The sequence below is a fragment of the Dendrobates tinctorius genome, unplaced genomic scaffold (genome assembly GCF_039654945.1).
Source record: "Dendrobates tinctorius isolate UK_male_01 unplaced genomic scaffold, ASM3965494v1 ptg000203l, whole genome shotgun sequence".
Classification (NCBI taxonomy): domain Eukaryota; kingdom Metazoa; phylum Chordata; class Amphibia; order Anura; family Dendrobatidae; genus Dendrobates; species Dendrobates tinctorius.
In genome coordinates, this window is record NW_027361870.1 from 3,726,476 (window position 1) to 3,747,366 (window position 20,891).

Sequence of the window (20,891 nt, forward strand, 5' to 3'; positions counted from 1 at the left end):
AAAGACTTTGTCATGCCAGCTCTATTTCCTCTCAGGCTATTCCTCCATTTCTAAGAAATCAGTGTTCAACTGATATGCAAATGATGCTACAGAGCTGTCACTCCAGCTCTATTCCTTGCTCAGCATCGCCTCCTTCTGATAGGATGACTCATTTGCCTGACATCACACAGCATAGAAGCTGTCAGACAAGAAGAAAGAACCGGTGCTAGGTGGAGAATAGAGCTGGAGTGACAGAGGCTTCAGACCTGCACTAGATCTTTAGACTAATTGTCTCATATTGTTAAATGGGTAAAATTGCTTGTAAAACAAGCAACATTGAAATCTCCATTTTATTAAATATCTTTTTTGTTCTCAAGCATGGAGGATTAATAACTCTGTCATCTACTGCTCAATGACTAAGTTACTGTCCACCTCTGCAGTCTTTGAGAAGTGACCTGTATCCCAGGCAAGGGGTATGCACCTACCTTCTGTATATTTTACACCCTGATTGCAGCATAGGAGAAAATACTGTTCCTACCAGTGGAGTGACCATGCTGTCAATCTTCAGGAGTGCACTGATGCCTGGCAAGCAGGAAACCAGGAATCAGCGTAGTGGTGCGTCCCTGAAGAATGAATATGAGGCCATACCTTTAAGATGAACACTGACTTCTGCTTTTGTTCAGTTTACCTTTTTAAAGGGAATAAATCAACACAGAAAGCACTACTAACCTGCAAATACGGGGTTAATCTGCAGTTTAATAGCGTTAACACCTAGCCGGACACTGCAGGGTGAAAATGAACTTTATTCCCCCCTGCAGCATTCCGGTTTCAGTCATGCCGATGCTGGCTCAGTTACTGCACTGAGTATACAAGGCACCGCTGTAACAGAGTCCCCGGCACTGACTGACAGCCAGCTCCAATGCAAAGTGAGAGAGTTACGGTCGGGGGTGCGGTTACAGCCGTAGCTTTATATACTCACGACATACACAGAGAGGTGACCGAACCAGCACCGACATTGCCCCTATGATTGGAACCGGAACTCTGCTGGGGAAATGAAGTTCATTTTCTCCCCACAGCATTACACTACATGCATTTTAACAATGCTATTAACCAGCAGATTAACCCCACATCTGCAGGTTAATAGCAAAACAGACCATGTAAAAAGCAGATAAGTTTGGGGTCTACTGAAAGATTTGCAGCCATTTATATTATAAAAACACTCCCACATCTATCCCACAGTAATCCCATAATCTCGAAATGTGAGGCTTGAAAATAGTCTTTTTATAAATATAAAATTTGATTTTGGGATACTTTATCCCGAGATGTCCATGCTATATGCATCTGAGTGGTCACCCAGTGGTTGTGATATGAATTGCAGCTTGTCTTCTATTTCTCTAGCATGTCATGGTACTGTATTGATTTTGTTTTGTAAAAATTGACGTCCTTACCCAAATTCAAGAAAAAGAAAAGGTAAAGGTGAATGCATCATTAAGCATTCATTGACTTGGTAATGTATGCTGTTAATCATCTCTATAGATGTAATACAGAATGAGAACATTGTGGGAGAATAAAGTAGGACTACATGAAGTAGGCAGCATTACTAGGAGAATAAATAAGCGTATATAGTAAGAGACCACTGCATAGTTTTACAAAAGTCAGCTGCTCTACATGTCTGACAGCCTTTCCAGTGTCAGTTGAATTCCAACCAGAGTACACCTCATTCTACTTAATGTTCTTCTGATTAGGTGATCACCTGAACCAAATCTTATTTAACGAAGGAAAGTATAAAAGGAGTTGAAAAGAAAATTCCTGAGTGAGGAAAAGAAGGGCTCAATTCTGGCTTTACTAGCATAGGGATACAGTGAGCGTCATGTTACCTCCATCCTTAAAATTTCTAAGATGGCAGTCCATTACAGCAAGGTCAAGCAGCAGACATTGCGGACAACAAAGATACAGACCGGCAGAGGGCAAAAACGACTCACCACTGACTGGGATGACCGTCATCTTATTCGAATATCACTCAGCAACCATAGGATGACATCAAGTGACCTACAAAAGGAATGGCAAATGGCAGCTGGGGTGAAGTGCAAGAGGAAGATGGGTAGTCACAAGCCATCAAACAAAGAACTGCTTAAATTTTTGTACCAGGAGTGGCATAAGGTCACCCAAAAGCAGTGTGAAAGACTGGTGGAAGATGCATGAAAGCTGTGATTAAAAATCATGGTTATCCCACAAAATATTGATTTCTGAACTCTTCCTGAGTTAAAGCGTTAGTATTGTTGCTTTTAAATGATTATGAACTTGCTTTCTTAGCATTATTTGAAGTTGGCAAGCACTGTATTTTTTTGTTCTTTTGACCATTTCTCATTTTCTGAAAATAAATACAAAATTTAGTGCTTGGAAATACGGAGACATGTTGTCAGTAGTTTATAGAATAAAAGAGCAATTTACATTTTACTGAAAAATATACCTATAAAGAGAAAAATCAGACAAACTGAAAATTTGCAGTGGTCTCTTAATTTATGCTGTATATATTGTTTAATCCATGTTCCCTACATTCTGGGGGAAATAAAATAATGTGCTGTTACTTCAGTCCATTTTGCTCGGCTGTGACAATGACGCCTGGTTTATGTAGTCATATATGCTTTATTGTGCCTCTGCAGCTGTGCACGTCCCAAAGCAAGAGGCCCCCCAACAAAGTAGTGCTTTTTTTTTTAAATTCATGGTGAAAATGACTGTGCACCACTTAACTCTTTAACACATTACTCTTTACAAGTTTTAAGCTCTTTTTACAATGCCTTATAAAAATGCCCTCAGTATGTTAATGGTCCTCTGAGGGATTGCTGCTGCCTGGGACTTGGCTTAAAAGTCTTAAACGTCCTACTTACCCTCTCTTCTTAAATTCACAGCTTAAAACTGTCTCTTCTGTGCTTCATCTCTTTCATATTTTTTTCAGATCTTTTTTTTGCATATTGTCACAAGGGAAACACTTTCTATTGTGTAATAAAGATAGTCTGTTGATTAAAAGGTTAAATACACTGAATTATCCAATTTAGTCTTATCAAGAAATGTGAATGCAAAGCTCTATCTATCTATCTATCTATCTATCTATCTATCTATCTATCTATCTATCTATCTATCTATCTATGTATCCCATATCAATCCACTGTATTTAACTATGTATTTCTTTATTTCAGTCTTATGTATACATCTGTATTTCGCTCACACTCAAGTGTATATATTCCCTCTGCACCCTTTATAATATGTTGTGGCCGAAATAATCGTGCTATAGTATACATAATTCCCAGATCTGTTAAGAATAAAGGCTGAAAACATTGTCATGACCTGGAAATTTTCCTTAGTACTTTGTGCCTCCCTCCTCTAAATACTGACGGACTGTGGGAAGGAAGGTTGCAGGAGGAGGGGAGGGGAGTCTTGACCTGCATGAGAAGGACCCCTGCTGACATGGCCAGTTTGACCCATTGAATGGCCTGAATTCTATAAATGCTGCTTTATCCTTTCTTGAAAGGAACAAGATAGCATGGCCTAAATGCCTGGGTGTGCTTAAATAGGCAACTATGGGACGTTTGATTTGAGACTGTTTGAAATCTGAGCTCCCTGAGCAACTATAGGTCACCTGCATTACTCCATGGGGATAGGCCGGGGTCTCCTCAGAAATTGCCCGGCAAGAACTTGCAGTCCAGGATTCCTTTGTTTGTTGGCTGGCCTTTTGCTTTATATCACAGCCTATCATTTTTTTTCCTCCTAAACAATTCTTAAAGATTATTTGAAAGAGCAAATGGCGCTGCTGAAAGGTTTGACAGCTTGACACACCGAGGAAAGCAGTGATAGCTGGGGAGCTGAAATGAGGAACCCCGGTCCTTCTCCTGCTTGTTAGGGGCTCGATGTTTTTTAAATAGTGTCTAGTTGCTGTGTGGAGTTCTTGTGCTCGGAGCAATTTGACAGGCAATGAGTCTGCTTCAGTGATCCTAAATCCTTTTAGACTAATTTACGAGAGCAGAAAAACAGCTCGCACCTTTTCGGAGGCGGTGTTCAAATACTGAAAATCAGGTATTGCCAATTAAAGGGCTATTTCAAACAATCATATCAAGACAAATTACTTTTAACATGGTTGATCATGCCATGCGCTGCCTAAAGTGACTGCTGCTGAGATTATCTCTCTGCAGACGGGAGTACACCCAACCCATCAGGGACGCAGACAAAAGGTAATGCCAGCCAGACCTGTGCATTGTAATGTTGCATATGGGTAGCACAAATGCAAAAAGATGAGCCTAGTCTGTCCAGAATTGCCACAGGCCATTTTTCAGAGCCTCTGGCCTCTTAGTCACTGGCCTACTAGTTAATTGCCACACGGACTTCATGACACATGGGCAGATAATATGACATTTTCAGTTTCTGTCACTAGCAAGCGCCACAACGTGGCTAGCACTAGTTGCTAAGAAGCTGTCAGAAGCCATTAGCAGCTGGCCAAAGTTGCCCTGTGGCACTTCCTCATGGCATCAGCAAATCGAGTAGAAATCCCCCAGTGGAGCCTACTGTTATACTAATGAGGCTCTACGCCTGTTTATGGACTAGCATCATTTTTGTGATTATTTCCACCTTTTCAGCTTGCCTTCTTAATTTGCCTTCATTTGGCAGCAGGAGAAATCAAGCTCAGGAATGAAATCTCTGACAATTTTCCTTTCTCCCGCTCTCTCCTTGGTTGTTATATCACTTCACCTCCAGGTTGCAATATGGAGAACAGCTTTCAACCTTATATTTCTGGACAGCATGCTGTGTTATCGAGTCCTTATGTGACTAATTTTACAGTCAGGAAGGATTGGTGGGGGGGGGAGATGGAAGACGCTTGATGTCCACAATCTCGGAATCTACAATTATCAAAACATTTCCTGCCAAAATATTCCTCCTAGTTGTTTGCTGTCTTTTTTTCTGTTTCTTTTAAGGGGTATTCCCATGTCAAAGGTCCAGTCCCAATATGTAGTAGGTGTAGTAAAAATAATATCACCAAATACATACAATTAGAAATGTAGACTATTTCTTCTGATTTGCTACATCACATAACCCATTTGCAGGGCATTGCAGCAGCTTAGGTATCAATGGTTACGACCACTCATATAGTGACAGTCAGTAAGTTACTTAGCTGTTAATGGTCGTATCCATGGATACCTAAGTTACTGCAATGCTCTGCACATGGGGTAAGTGACATAGCGAATCAGAAGAACTATACTACATTTTCTAATTGAAGTTATTTGTTAACATTATTATGATTACATTTACTACATATTGGAACAGGATCTTGGAGATGGAAATACCCCTTTAAGGCTGGTTTCACATTTGCGTTTTTTAGCGCTGGAAAAAAACGCATATGTGCGCATGCGTTTTTTCCCCTATATTTAACATGGGTGCGCATACCTGCGCGCTTGTAAGCGCATGTATGCGATTTTCATGCGCTGCGTTTTTTTGGGGTGTGCGTTTGTATTTTCCAGATGCAGCATGTTGCATTTTTTGGCCCTGCAAAAAAGCGCATGCGCACATATGCGCACGTTTTGCGCTAAAAATGGCCATTATAGCCTATGGATGCGCATATGTGCGCACTGGCATGCTCATGTATGCGTTTTTTTGCATATGCGTTTTTTTTTTTAACCATGGAATTTAGGGGTTTGGGTTAGAGTTAGGGTTAGTTAAGGGGGTTTAGGGTTAGGGTTAGGGTCAGGGTCAGGGTTAGGGTTGGGGTTTGGGTCAGGGTTAGGGTTAAGTATGGTTTGGTTAAGGGTTAGGGTCAGGGTTAGGGTCAGGATTAGGGTTAAGTATGGTTTGGTTAAGGGTTAGGGTCAGGGTTAGGGTTAGGGTTAGGGTCAGGGTTAGGGTTAGGGTTAGGGTCAGGGTTAGGGTTAGTAAAGTCATGGTTTGGGTTAGTGTGAGGGGCCACCTAATGTTGGAAAAAAACGCAAACGCGGTAAAAACGCACTAAAAACGCATACAAATGCATAAAAACGCTGCGTTTTTTTCATGCATGCTCATAAAAATGCTTGAAAAAAACGCAGCAGTTGTATGCTTTTGTATGCGTTTTTTCAATGCGTTTTTTTGCGGGAAAAACGCGCTGCAAAAAAAAGCAAGTGTGAAACTAGCCTAAGTTGGGTCGTCAGACAAGAGCAAGGGTTTATTTCTTTAGGTTTTTCTGAACACGTGTCAGTGTTGACACTGCATTCAATGCATTTTCTTCCAATAAAATTACACAGCTCAGTAGTGTCATTTTCAATTTCCCTTTCTCAAACTCTCGTCTTGGTTGTCATATCACTTCGCTTCCCGGTTACAATATGGATAACATCTTACAACCATACATTTTAGAAAAGTGTGCTCCATACTAGAGGTAGCAAGTCCCTATGTGTCTAGTGTTACAGTCGGGAAGGATTTCGAGGAGGTGGGAAGACGTTCGAAAGTCCACAATCTCGGAATCCACAATATCAAAACATTTCCTGACAAAATATTCCTCCTCGCTGTTTGCTTTCTCTTTTCTCTGTTTCTTTAAGTCGCGTCGTCGGACAAGAGCAAGGGTTTATTGTTTTAGGCTTTTCTGAACACGCATCAGTATTTACACTGGATTCAACGCATTTGCTTCCAATGAAAATCTTGACTTAGATTACAGCTCAGCAGTGTAATTTTCCTCCCAGATGGGAGCAAAGTAGCTCTATTTGCCTAAAAACAGTAGGAAGAACAAACTATGCATTAAGCTAGGGCTGTTTTTGGCTTGACCTAATGATGTAACAGAAACCCTTTATTTGGGATAGGTCATTGCCAGAGATGGAAGGAGGGGATCTGGCCGCCGCTTGAAAGGTTTTCTTCTTTGTATTTACATAAGTCTTCACTTACAAAATTCTGTGCTTAATGCTTCTGCTTTCATAAAGCTGAAATAAACAGGAAAGCTTCTGGTGAATGTTATACGCGGAATGCAGAAAGGTTTTCCTCTCCTAATGGAGTATATAATTCAGGTGCCCTTAAGGCATGCTTTCAGGAATTCTTTTGCCTGAGGTAATGGGAAGCTAAGGCTGTTTTAAGGCCTTGATTATCTACTGATGCACAAAGCTTAATAAAAAGTCATGACGTTCGGATCGTACTAGATATTTCCATAAATAATCAATTGCCTTTTTTTCTTATATTATTGTAACGTTTAAAGCTGGTGCCGTTCTGAATTTCTATTTCTAATATTACAGCAGGTTGTAAAAAGTAACACAGTGGCGGGCTACCCCGGGTAAAGAAAAATCGGCTCAAATATGCAAAAATTGTTGTGCTGTTTAATCAACAAATATATATTTCTCTTTCAGAATGGCTCCTCTTTAGCATATAAAGTAGATTGGCTCATTGAAATGTTGAATGCAGATGATTTGCTTCGACGGGTCTTTGCTTCTTTGATGCCGTTTTAGATTTTCATGGTTTTTTGCAATGAAACAATAGGAAAATCCCAGCACAAACAGATCAGGTTTGAAGAGCCAGTCACCTCATCAAAGTCATTGTTTATGGTTTCACTAGGGTTACCGCAGACACATTGCAAATTAACTGTAGATTTAAGGTTTTTCTCACATGTATTCCTAGGACTCCAGTTGGTAGAAACATGTGCCCACTAGCCCGGGGTTCATTTACATATCATTTGCAGGTTTTGTTTTTTTTACACACTTGAGATTTTCAAATACTAAACACACCTCTGTTTATAATAATGTATAATTAATGGAGATGCAATTTAAATGCATAAGCATAAAGTATTGTGGCCCTCACCAGGATACTCATACTAAGGCCATTTTCCACAAACTACAAATTCAAAGTAAAATAATAAGTAACTATAAGCCAGAGTTGTGTGCATGAGTTTGTATGACAGCACACTTCTTCCTATTGTGATGCCATATGAGCAGCTTAGCGGTAGCACTGTTGCATTTTAGCACTGAGGTCCTGGGTTCGAATCCCACCAAGGATATCATCTGTAAGGAGTTTGTATGTTCTCCCTGTGTTTGCATGGCTTCCTTTCTACACTCCAAAGACATATTGATAGGGAAGCTAAATTGTGAATCCCCAATGGAGACGGACATTATAGTGTCTCTAAAGTGCTGCGGTATATGATGGAGCTATATAACTGAGATAAATAATGGTTCCGCAATAAATGTAAATCTGGAACAGATTTATCAAAACTATCCATAAGCTCCCATGCACATCAGATAGTTATCAATCGTTCGGTCGACAGCGCTCTCTCCTAAATTCTCCATACACCGGAACACTAAACATTGCTGTTTTCTCTGTGAGACCCTTCTGGTAGAGGCTTAAAAGGATTGGCTGTTAAAACATAAAAGGACCCTGTCAAGATGAAAATGCAGTCCTATCTGCAGGCACCATGTTATAGAGCAGGTGGAGCTGAGAAGATTAATATTTAGTTTTGTGAGAAAATATTCAGAATAAACTGTGGTTTAATCATTTAATCCTTTGCTCTTTCTGGTATTTTGGGTCCAGTGGGCAGTCGTACCAGTGACTGACAGCTCTCTTTCTATAAGTGTGCTTACAGAGATCACTGTCAGTCACTGATAGGACCGCCTACTGGAACAAAGATGCCAGAAAGAGCAGAGGTGTAAATGATGAAAATAGAGGTTGTACTGAGTTATTACCGGTCCCAAATTATGTTCAGCTCTATTTACAGTGGTTTTTTTGGACTTATATTAATACTCTATTCTTTTGTGCTCTAGGGAGTGCTACCTCACATATGGAGTGGTCCAATTAATTAGTAAGATATCCACCAGTTTTTTGGTCATCTGTATTAATGGCCCATTCAGATGAGAAAATAATAAGAGGAATTCATAGCACCACTTGTTTCAGATTACCAGTACATCTAAGCAGGCCGACAATAACCAAACGAATGGGCATAACACTTGTTCATGGGGGACGATGATTTTTAAGGCAGCATAAAAATCATTGTTATCGACAGAACAATCAGAACTTTTCAGTCAAGACCAATGATATTCTGAGCAAGAACTCAAGTGGTCTTTATAATGGTAGTCATATTGTTTGTCACCTCGAAAAGCTTTATTACAAAAAGTAACAAACTGATTAGAGGTTTTAAGGGGAACCTGTCATTTACATTCATACTACAGGCGCCACATCGGACTAGTCTAGTATGATAAGGATCGGTGACATATCCCTATACCTCAGTTTGGTGTATATAGAGTATGCGGCTCAGGTGTTTTTCCTTTTTCATCACTTTATTAAACTTAATGGAGCTTATCCTATTGTCAGCTAAATACTTCATAGAGCATCAGAGTATGATACAGCTTCCTTTTATTAGCAGTCTTAGCCACTTGGAATTGTGCACTTCGCTAGCTCAGGACTTTTACTTTTTACTTTCTGCTTGATTTTAAGGAACATCATCAATCTAACATTAGCAACGTATAAAATTACAGATTTAAAGAGAGCCTATCATGTAAAAAAACATATAGTTTGGCCTGCTGGCATCATAAAATAGAGCAGGAGAAGCTGAGCAGATTGATATATACACTCCTCAATGCTGAAATTCCAACACCAAGAATGAAAAGTAATGGAATTATGGAAATCACATAATTGATAGAGGTGTTTATGATTTGTAAATTCTGAAAAAATGCAAACTATATTTTTCAAAACGTCTCGATTTATTTAGTATTGAGTATGTGCGCCACTCCCCAAAATCCTCGCAGTTAAACGCCTTGGCTACTATCACTGAGATTATTGTCTGAGGAATATTCTGCCTTGCTGAATGTACTTGGGCAAATTACGGTATCAAGATCCGCAGCTTTCCGCTCCTTTTGTAATGGCAGACCAATAACATCCCAGATGTCCTCAGTGGGAGACAAGTCTGGAGATGCTGCAGACCATGGTAGCACTTTTAGGAAATGCAGGCTGCTCTCGGTAGCACAAGCAACATGCTTGTTTTGTTGAAAAACAGTTCCTCGAACACTTTGGAGAAATGGTTGTACCACCGGTACCACAAGAAAATCAATGTAGCACTGGGCTGTTAGTGTACCTGGAATAAAGACTAACGTGCTGCACACCATTATTCCCAGGAGTAAAGGGCCTGTCACACTAAGCGATATCGCTAGCAATATCGCTATAACGTCACTTGTTTTTGTGACGTTATAGTGATATCGCTAGCGATATCGCTATGTCTGATACTTACCTCCGACCGCTCCCCCGCTGGTTATCGCTGATCGCGCGAGAACGTCCTGGACAGTTTCTCGTCGTCAGCTTCCTGCTGGGGCTTCCTGCTGTGGAGACGAGCGACGCGTGGACGTGGGTGGGAGGATGTCAGGATCGCCTCGTCTGACAGGAAAGTAGCGACCCCCGACCCCTGCGATGTCACTGGTGAGATTTGCCTGTGTGGCAGCTCACTAGCGACCACTTATCGATGCACCAGCGATCCTGACCGGGTCATATCACTGGTCGGGATCGCTGGTGCATCGCTAAGTGTGACAGTACCTTTAGAGCAGTGTGACGTTCCTTTATGAAGGCCTCTCCATGGAGTTGCCCACATGGAATGGTGTGTAGTGATCCATTCTGTACTTAAAGTGAAATTAGACATCATGTAACATAGTAACATTGTAACATATTTAGTAAGGCCGAAAAAAGACATTAGTCCATCCAGTTCAGCCTATAAAATTCTGTCAGAATAAATCCCGAGATCTACGTCCTAAAGAACCTAACAATAACTGTAAGATACAATATTGTTACGCTCCAGGAAGGCGTACCAAGGTGTACCAAGCCCAAATCAATATGGTGTGAATGTGCAGTAGCTGTCCGCAGCCACTATCAGCAGCCAGAGTAGCTCGGTAACCAAGAACTTCTTGCCACCCCCAGTACTGAAAACAGCTGATCGTTGTTGCCTGGGGGACACTACGTGTCACAACCCCATTGATCAGACATTGTTGACCTATCCTATGGATAGCCCATCAATGGTAAAGAGTGAACATCCTTTTTAAAGCAATAATAATGGGGATATATATTTTTCTGATCCTTTTGCCAGTATTTCCTTTGAAAACTCTACACTCAGCCTTTGTTTACCACGCAACGGATGACAACAGGGAATAATAGATACAAATGTATATGGGACAGATACTTTCAGGATAGTGCACCTACCTTAATATATTACAACTGTAAATCATGTACTATCTTTTTTAAATCTTTATTTTAATTGAAATTTTTGTGTAATATCAAGATTTTTCATAAAAATTTCAGTAAACATTCCATGACTTTTTACATTGCCAAGCTTTTGATGCATTTATAAATGTAGGTGTGAAAAGATAAACCAATATCTGAATTGTATTTTTACAGGAGATGGTTTGGACAACAGTGTAGCCTCGCCGAGCACAGGAGACGACGACGACCCAGACAAAGATAAAAAGCGTCATAAAAAGCGTGGTATTTTTCCTAAAGTAGCCACAAACATCATGAGGGCATGGCTCTTCCAACATCTAACGGTAAGTCCATCTGCTATGTACTTACTACAAGAAAAAAATATTTCAGTAAAAGTTCTGCAAAGTTTTTTTTAATTTAAATGATGTGCAGTAAATTATGTGAAATTGGCAGAATAGTCTTCATACTGCGACTGCCTTCTGTTTTTTTTGTCATGGTAATTTCTTAATTGCCCCTTCAAGTGGATGCGCATAAATGGGTAAAATAAACCATGTCTTCGCCATTGACAAAAAGAGAGGAGTAGAAAGATCTGCAGAATTCATAAGGGATACTTTTTAATTTTTGGAGTTGATCTTTTGGCTGGCAGGGGAAGTAGGGTAAGGGGAAAAATGCCTTGAAATGGTTCCAAATGTTTATAAAGTGGGATGAAAGTGGCCTAAATATAAGCATATAATGAATATTTGCCATCATTTGGTGGGGAGAAGCCAAGAAGCATAGAATATTTATCAAATTACACTTCTCTTTATTTTGTTTAGTATTACTTTAAATCCCATAAGCACAGTGGACACCAAATTAAAGGCGTAGTCTAGAACTTATATATTTTAATGACCTATCCCAAGAATAGCCAGTAGAAAATGTATGGACCCATGCTTTTATGCCTCTGTACACTTTTTATATCCGGGCCTCCACAGGAATCGCAAACAGATGATCAACTGGGATCGACTGGTGTCAGACCCCTACCAATCTGAAACTGATGATCTATCCTATAGATAGGTTATTAATATATAAGTCCTGGACAACTCCTTTAAGAGGACAAATTTATTTATTTATTTTACTCATTTGTATAGCGCCATTAATTCCACAGCGCATTATTGACATTATTGGCACTGTCCCCATCGGGCTCACAATCTAAATTCAAGATCAGTGTGTCTTTGGAATGTGGGAGGAAGCCGGAGTACCTGGAGAAAACCCATGCAAACACGGGGAGAACCAATTCTTCCTAACATGTCAGACTTAGGGCTTGTGCACATGACCGTAATAATCAGAGGAGTGCTATCCATCGTCTTTGACGGATGGCACATGTCCCCATGTTATGCAATCAGGCAGTGCACAGGTCCGATTTTTCCTCTGACCAATTTGGTCCAAAAAAAAAAATCGCTGCATGCCTGAGTTTGGTCCGATTATTAGATTGCCCTCAGCCATGCAAATCAATGAGTCTATTGAAAATGACATCTGAGTGCAGTCCAACTTTCAAGGACTGACTAAATAGAGAAGATAGAGGAATTTGTTCTCCTCCTAATGTGAGAAAATCAGAACATGCTCTGATGAGCGTGATTTGCATAATTGGTCTGATTCTCTCAAATGAGAGAAAATAAGCTGGTGTGCACCTACCTTTAACCTTATCATGACATCACGGTGACCTACTAATCACAAGAGGCCCCTAGGATGATAACATTCAACTACCAGGAAGAAGGATTTTTGTATTGACCAGGTTTGCCTGGTACCGTCATGGGCGCTGATCTGACCGCTGCTCTTTGCGTATGTTATATTTAAGTGATTGGTGGAAGAGTGTGTTTAAATTTTAACCCCTTTGTAATGATATTTAGCTGTTCTAGTACTGAGCCTATATATAGATATAGCCGATAAGACCATATTATCATCGCTGTAATTATAAAATGTAATCTATAAACAAAGACAAGTAAAATACAGGAAATTTATTTTGTTATCTCCACGTGCACATAACAAATACTCAGAGGTTTAGTATTGTCAAACCCAGGCCTGTTAATGTTGTAACGTAACCATTAAACACATAAAGATTCATGTCAAAATTTGCTAAACATAATGTAACAGATCTTAAATAAACAGCATAAAATATAAGCTCTAAACTTATTTGCATTAGTATCAATATATACAGCGAATGTTTACTTAAGTTCACAGTGAGAGTTATTCTGCTCGTTTCCTACATCCAAAAGGAAATCAACAATGTGTAATAATTTTTTTCCTGTGCGCTCCCCGGAGACTCCTAAAGCACAGTGCATTGTCTGAATTGGTTCTGAGTGGTTCATTGAATGTACGGGTATTGCTGACTCAGACGTATTTCATGCACTCAATGAACCAATTAGTGTTTTAAGTCGTGAACCACACAAGTGTTTATTCTTAGATTGAGGTGGCATGAAGCCTATCGTTATTAACCTCTTTCTAGTTTTTAATACCCTTTCACCCATCCATCCAGTGAATTATTTATGGCAGTATCTCTAGTGGTTGCAAAGTTAAGTTACTAAATCATAGAGATGTAACTGAAAAATGCTTGGCTTCTCTCTATCTCTTGGTATAGCTGAAAGGGATGTATGGTTTTCATATATTCAAATATTAGGGTTTTGATTGAGATTCCCCATTATTAGTTGCATTTGGAAGGGGAGTATTTAATCATGTGCTTTATTGTACAGGGTGGGCCATTTATATGGATACATCTAAATAAAATGGGAATGGTTGGTGATGTCAACTTCCTGTTTGTGGCACATTAGTATATGGTAGGGGGGAAATTTTTCAAGATGGGTGGTGACCACAGTGGCCATTTTGAAGTCAGCCATTTTTTAACTAAATTTATTTTTTTCAATGGGAAGAGGGTCATGTGACACATCAAACTTATTGAGAATTTCACAAGAAAAACAATGGTGTGCTTGGTTTTAATGTAACTTTATTATTTCATGAGTTATTTACAAGTTTTTGACACTTATAAAATGAGTTCAAAGTGCTGCCCATTGTGTTGGATTGTCAATGCAACCCTCTTCTCCCACTCTTGACACACTGATAGCAACACTGCAGAAGAAAAGCTAGCACAGGCTTCCAGTATCCATTGTTTCAGAAGCTGCACATCTCATATCTTCACAGCATAGACAATTGCCTTCAGATGACCCCAAAGATAAAAGTCTAAGGGGGTCAGATTGGGAGTCCTTTGTGGCCTTTCAACTGACACATGATGACTAATCCACTTTCCAGGAAACTGTTCATGTAGGAATGCTTGGACCTGACACCCATAATTGATGGTATGGTGTGGTATATGGGGTACAAAGATAGTGGGGCCATTCTTTATCAATGGAAGCCTCAATGCCACTGGATATCTGAAATTGCTACATGATGATGTGTTGCCCTCTTTATGGACTGAAGATGGCATGTTCCCTGAGTTTTTCCAGCAAGATGGTGCACCACCACATTGTGGGTGTCATGTCTGAGCTTTCCTACAAGGAATTTGACCCCCTTAGACTAGTACTTCTTCTGCAGTGTTGCTATCAGTGTGTCAAGAGTGGGAGAAGAGGGTTGCATTGACAATCTAACACAATTGGCAGCACTTTGAACACATTTTATAAGTGGTAATAAACTTGTAAATAACTCATGAAAGAATAAAGTTACGTTAAAACCAAGCACACCATTGTTTTTCTTGTGAAATTCTCAGTAAGTTTGATGTGTCACATGACCCTCTTCCTATTGGAAAAAATAAATTTGGATCCAAAATGGCTGGCTTCAGAATGGCCGCCATGGTCACCACCCACCTTGAAAAGTTTTTCCCCTCCCATATACTAATGGGCCACAAACAGGAAGTTGATATCACCAACTATTCCCATTTTATTTAGGTGTATCCATATAAATGGCCCACCCTGTATTTATTTGAGTAGACAGCAGAGATAATCAATTTGATTTGCGCTGCCCTAGTCTGTTGTTTGATCCTCCATTGCAGCTGGACTTTACCTCTGGGGACAGACTATGCCGGCGCAGAAGTGAATACAGACTGCCATGGAGGACTAGACTGGAAGCCATACTAGGGCAGTGCTTAGGGAATTGCTCATCTCTAGGAAACAGTTGTGGATTTTCAACACCAAATCTATGCTGGAAATTGCCCTTACTTGTAAACATTCGATACTTAGGAAATTAGAATTAACTAGCGTGAAAATTCTGGTTGCAGAATCAATAGCAAAGATATAAAATGAGATGTGGGAATGCAGAAGAAAAGATATATATCTTTGTACCGTGTTAGCCAGTATCTACAAGAAAATATATACATTTGATTAATTAAGCATCACTAAAATGAAAACATTTGTATTTGTCCATTAGAGAGCCTCCCGTGAGCTTTTTCTTTAACTAACTCTGCATGTAGTGCAGTGTCAGTGTGCTAATATACTCACCTACTGCCACAGCTGCCCCGGTCCCCTTCTGAGTGATGTCACTGCACTTCAAACTCTCCAGATCACATTACACTTTGTGTGAGCTGGAAGTCTCTTTCACAATGTAAACCTGTGTAGTCTCATTCTCATGCTCCATAGACTTACATTGTAAAAGCCACTTCTGGATACAGAGCAGAACTGGATACTGGAGCAAGTAGTGATAGGTGAGTACATCAATACACTGACAGTACACCACATACACATATACACAGATTTAGAGAAATAAAAAAGTTAAAAAGGTCATCTACTATTTTAACATTGTTGGCCTATCCTTATGATAGGTAATCAATATCTAATCAGTGGTGGTGCAATACCTGGCAGCACCACCAATCAGTTGTTCCCAGTTTCGAGAGAGGGGGACCTGCCCAGTTACGGAGGTGCACTGCACAGCTCTGTCCACGGAATAGTGGCCACGGTTGGGTACTTCACAGCACCCCTATTGATTTGAATAGGGGGCAGATTGCAGTACTCTTCTGCGGCCACTATTCAGCTGACAGTTCCGGCCGATGCTGATACCAAAAACAGCTGATCGGCGGGGGTGGGGATGCTGTGTGTCTCACCCCATCAATCAGATATTTATGACCTATCCTAAGGATAGGCCATCAACGTTAAAGTAGTGGACAACCTGTTTAATGGAAGGAATTCTTAAATATGGAAATGCAGTTAAAGACTCATTAACAAAAAATATACCGTAAACTAGAAGAATAACATCCTTATCTTACAAAATCCTGGATAAAATAAAGTTAATGAATTATGAAATATCAGACCAATACAGTGAGTGCAAAAATATAACTACTCCCAATGAAAAATCTGCAGTTATAGGACAATGACCTTCAGGTTGCTCATTTCCTGCTAGTTAATGCCCTGAGAGGTTAAACTCAGGTCTTCTTAGAAACACTAACTGCCATGAAATTCTCTCCCCATTTGTCACTATTAGTTAGTCGATCAGGGGAGAGTTTCATATAACTATACATTATTCAGAGCACTTAATTGACACTACCTGATTTTCAACTTAGTATGATAAAACCATGAGAAATGTAAATCTGGTCACTTTCATGTCATGCCACATTATGTTTTATTATTTTGAGTATCATTTTTCCAAGTCCACAAGGCAACCCTTTGAAAATTTTCTGCAGATTATTATTTCAGGAGGAGTTGCCAGTACACATGCATTCTGCTCCGTCTTTCCATAGTAACTGAGGCTTTCATGTAAACTTAAAACTGTTAGAGGGACTTAGGAGTTTTTTTTGCAATATCCATAGATTTAGGTTGCTCAGGTTTTACTCCAGGCATTTTTTAATTTGCTCTATAGTTATGTATTGACAACATGTTTATTCAGGTATATTAATTGATTATACCTAATACTTGAATAAACATTATAAATATTTACATTGCTACTTAGCTGACAAAAGAATTGATTAGCAGTTGAAAGTCATGTAATTACTACAGATGAGCAATTCAATTCATGCTGCCCTTGTCGATCATCCAGTCAGGTCCTTCCTGGCAGCTAATCTTCATTTCTGCACATTGACATCAATGACCCAACATCCTGGGCAACTCTGGTGTTTACTAGGCCCTCCTGTAACATGATTAAGAATTTGATTCATGCTGTCTTTGTCCGCTGTCCGGTCCGGTTCTCCATAGCAGCCAATCTGCACTTCTGCACATTGTTTTGCTTGACTCAGCATCCTGAGCAAGGGTCCCGTTTTACATAGCGACGCTCCAGCGATCCCGACAATGATACGACCTGGTAAGGATCGCTGGTGTGTCGCTACATGGTTGCTAGTAAGCTGTCAAACAGGCAGATCTATTCAACGACGCAGCAACGATACGGCGATCCATATAACGACCTCGGCGGTCGTTGGGACCTTGTCACACAGCAGCTATTCTGACGACTCACGCCTGCATGCCTGAGTTCTGCGTCGCCAACGAGGTCGCTCATTGGCGTCAAACACAGTTATGCATGCTGGCGAGCGGGACGCCAATGATCAAATAATGGCCCAGGACATTCGAGCATGATCAGCGATATCCAGTGGGGGGGGCAGTCACCTCTATGTGTCACACATAGCGAGATCACTGGCGAGGTCGCTGTTGCGTCACAAAATCTGTGACGTTTCAGCGATCTCGCTAACGATCTCGTTATGTGAGACGGAGCCTTTACTCTGGTGTTTACTAGGCACCCCTATAACATTGCCATGCCTGGTAAGAACTAGGGATGTCCAGGGGTGCTGGGTCGAGGATGTCGACTATAGAACTGTAGAGCAGTGGTACCATAGCCAGAGGACTGGAATGTATGCCAGACCAAGGAATCAAATTGTTCATGTGTCAAAATTAGATTTCCCATTCTCTGTGACTGCAGACTTCTAAATCCTCACTGTACATGCATCACACACTGTCAGGATTCTTCAGTGTTGGCAGTGAAAGCAGGCGGTCACGTGACCGCAAGTATGCGATTTGCATGCATGCAGTCACATGCCGACTAGACTTGCTCGGCCTTGATTAATACTATCAAGGTTGAGCTTGTCTAGTTGGAATGTGGCTGGACGAATGCAAATTGCATACTTATGGTCGTGTGATGATCACTTTTACCTGCAACTCCATGTAATCCTGACAGCGTGCTGTGTGCACTGTAAGGATTGACTGTAGACTTTTAGCAGAAGACCAGACACCAGACAAGCCCTTTAAGTTTTACATACAGAATACAAACAGTCAAAATCAGGTATAATACCCACATCTATACGAGGACTTAACCTTCCATTACACAATTGACATGACTTACTGAAGAACCTCAAGTACTGTAGTCTTCAAATGTTCATCTTGTTGGCAGTAAAGAAGTCAAACAATTTTGATTCTTTCTCTTTATTTTCGTACAAAGGATCCACTTAAGCACTTTTAACAGTTATTTTAGCTTCAAGTTTGAGCCGCCTTCATGTTTTCTCTCTTTCCTTTCCTGTGAAAATGCATTTTTCTCACCTTACTGACATAAGCTGATAATAGTTTTGAATATTTCAGACAAACCTTTAAAACATACACAGTGACACGGCGTTCTTTGTCTGAGTGCTATGATTATGATCTACAATTGCCCGCCTCATTTGCAAGCGTTTTTTTTCCCCCACTTCTTTCTTGTTTAATTTAACAAGAAATGAGTAGTAAATGAAAGCTGCTGTCTGAAATCCCACTGTGAGCCTGTTTTGCACTTGGCTCCCCTGTGAAAAGGCAATTTGTGAAATTATGTGATAGAGTAATTAGTTGAAACCAGGCCTCCTGATTGTTGCCGTGCTTGTGTGGTGAGGAATGGTCTATTATAACAAAAAAAAAAAAAAAAAAATGAAGAGATAAAATACGGGATTATTACCCTGGCAAGTTGGCTCTAAGCATCTTCGTTTATTTGTAAACAGAATATTTAGTGACCACATAGGAAGTTGCTATAATCACGAGCTCGTAAAGAAACCACAGCAGTGCCTTTGGATTTATATTGAGCGCTCATGTAAAATTTAAGCTGGGAAGCCAGCCTCCCTGTTAATGTAATTAGGGTTTAATTTACCACCCTTCGCACATGGATGTAATAGGGCCTTCATATTTATGCAGTCTTTAAGTACATTATGGAATACCTCAGTGCAGTACTTAGTGCACAGAAACAGGTGTGAGGCCTTTTATATTTCATTTTTACACTGTAAACACATTGTATTTCTTGGGAAATATGAACAGGAATCAGAAGAAAAACAATGTCAGCGTACAAGGTGGTAATGGACAGTTACCCTTTATGCGCTCATGTATTTTGCCGATGGTTAAGTAAATTAAAGCAAATGCTAGGGAAATCAATAGGCTTGCAGAGTATTGGTTGTGCCTCATAGACTCCAGGACACAATGACAGATGTGGTGCATATGAACCATTTAAGTATTAATGTAGGAAAACTGCCTCGCTGTGCCGAGCAAGAAAGATCCTGCAATATTGGATCTCCGAAAAAAAGAATTATCTCAGAGTTGGTTTGTGATTAAAGCTACATTCATGGTAGAGAATGTTTTTTTTTTGTTTGTTTGTTTGTGGGATTGTTTTTAGAGCTGATATTCAGGATATTGTAGTCAATAAATCAGTGATATCATTGAGGCATGAGGCATAATGCGCCTCATTATTCACCATTGCCCATGAGAACTAATATCTGTATTTACACAATCATTGTTTTACAATCCAAAATGGCTCTTTATAGCAAGATCACAAGGTTTGAGACTGATTGTTATTCCCATAAGGTAAAAGTTTGACTGGTCTGCAACACAAACACAGCATGCAGTCCTAAAATTACATTTGTCTACACCGGAGTGAAGCTTCTGTTTTGCTAGTGTCTGAACAGAAGGTGCTCCATGTGGTGCTGGTGTTGTTTTCATATTGTATAATTTGCTTTAGAAAAAAAAAAAAATTAGAGATTCAATAACAAAATAATTCTTATCTTAGAATAGTATGTTAGAATACAAATTACAAGCTTGGAGTTGTGAATTAATTCAGCATTTTCTTTCTTCACATATAAACATAAATTAAAACAAAAACCTTCATGAGAGTTCTTCTTTAAAGTGATATATACAGTATATATATATATCTACATATATACTGTATGCATCTATTTATATATATATGTATCTATAGTGACGTCACTGAGAAGAGGAGCAGAATGGCGCTGGATCCCGGAGAAAGTGACAGGAGGTGAGTATATTAACACACTGACTGTACACTACATACACTGTCAGTGTGTTCATATTCTCACCTCCTGCCACTTTCTCCAGGACTCAGCAATATTCTGCTTCTCTTCTCAGTGACATCACTGCTCTTCAGGCTCCCTGGATTACACTGTACCGTGTTACCTAAACATGGCTTTTACAATGTAAACCAATGGAGAGTCAGAAAGAGGCAATATAGACTTACATTGTAAATTACTTCTGGTTCATGCAAAGAGTGAGCTGTTAAGAGGGGTGACATCAATGAAAAGAGGAGTGGAATGGAGTGGGATCCCAGAGAAGGCAGCGGTAGGTGAGTATATTAATCCCTTAAGCCCCAAGGGTGGTTTGCACGTTCATGACCGGGCCAATTTTTACAATTCTGACCACTGTCCCTTTATGAGGTAATTATTCTGAAACGGTTCCATGGATCCTGGTGATTCTGACATTGTTTTCTTGTGATATATTGTACTTCATGACAGTGGTAAAATTTCATTCAAATAACTTGTGTTTATTTGTGAAAAAAACGGAAATTTGGCGAAAATTTTG

At 40.0% G+C, this 20,891-nt stretch overlaps 1 protein-coding gene across 1 annotated transcript in view; it reads left to right on the plus strand.

Annotated features, from left to right (window-relative positions):
• MEIS1 (Meis homeobox 1) overlaps positions 1-20,891 on the plus strand; it is a 195,119-nt gene that overhangs the window by 83,725 nt on the left and 90,503 nt on the right. Inside the window, exon 8 of the mRNA XM_073553781.1 lies at positions 11,335-11,480. Within this exon, the coding sequence (XP_073409882.1) occupies positions 11,335-11,480 (146 nt within the window). The remainder of the gene's footprint in view (positions 1-11,334; positions 11,481-20,891) is intronic.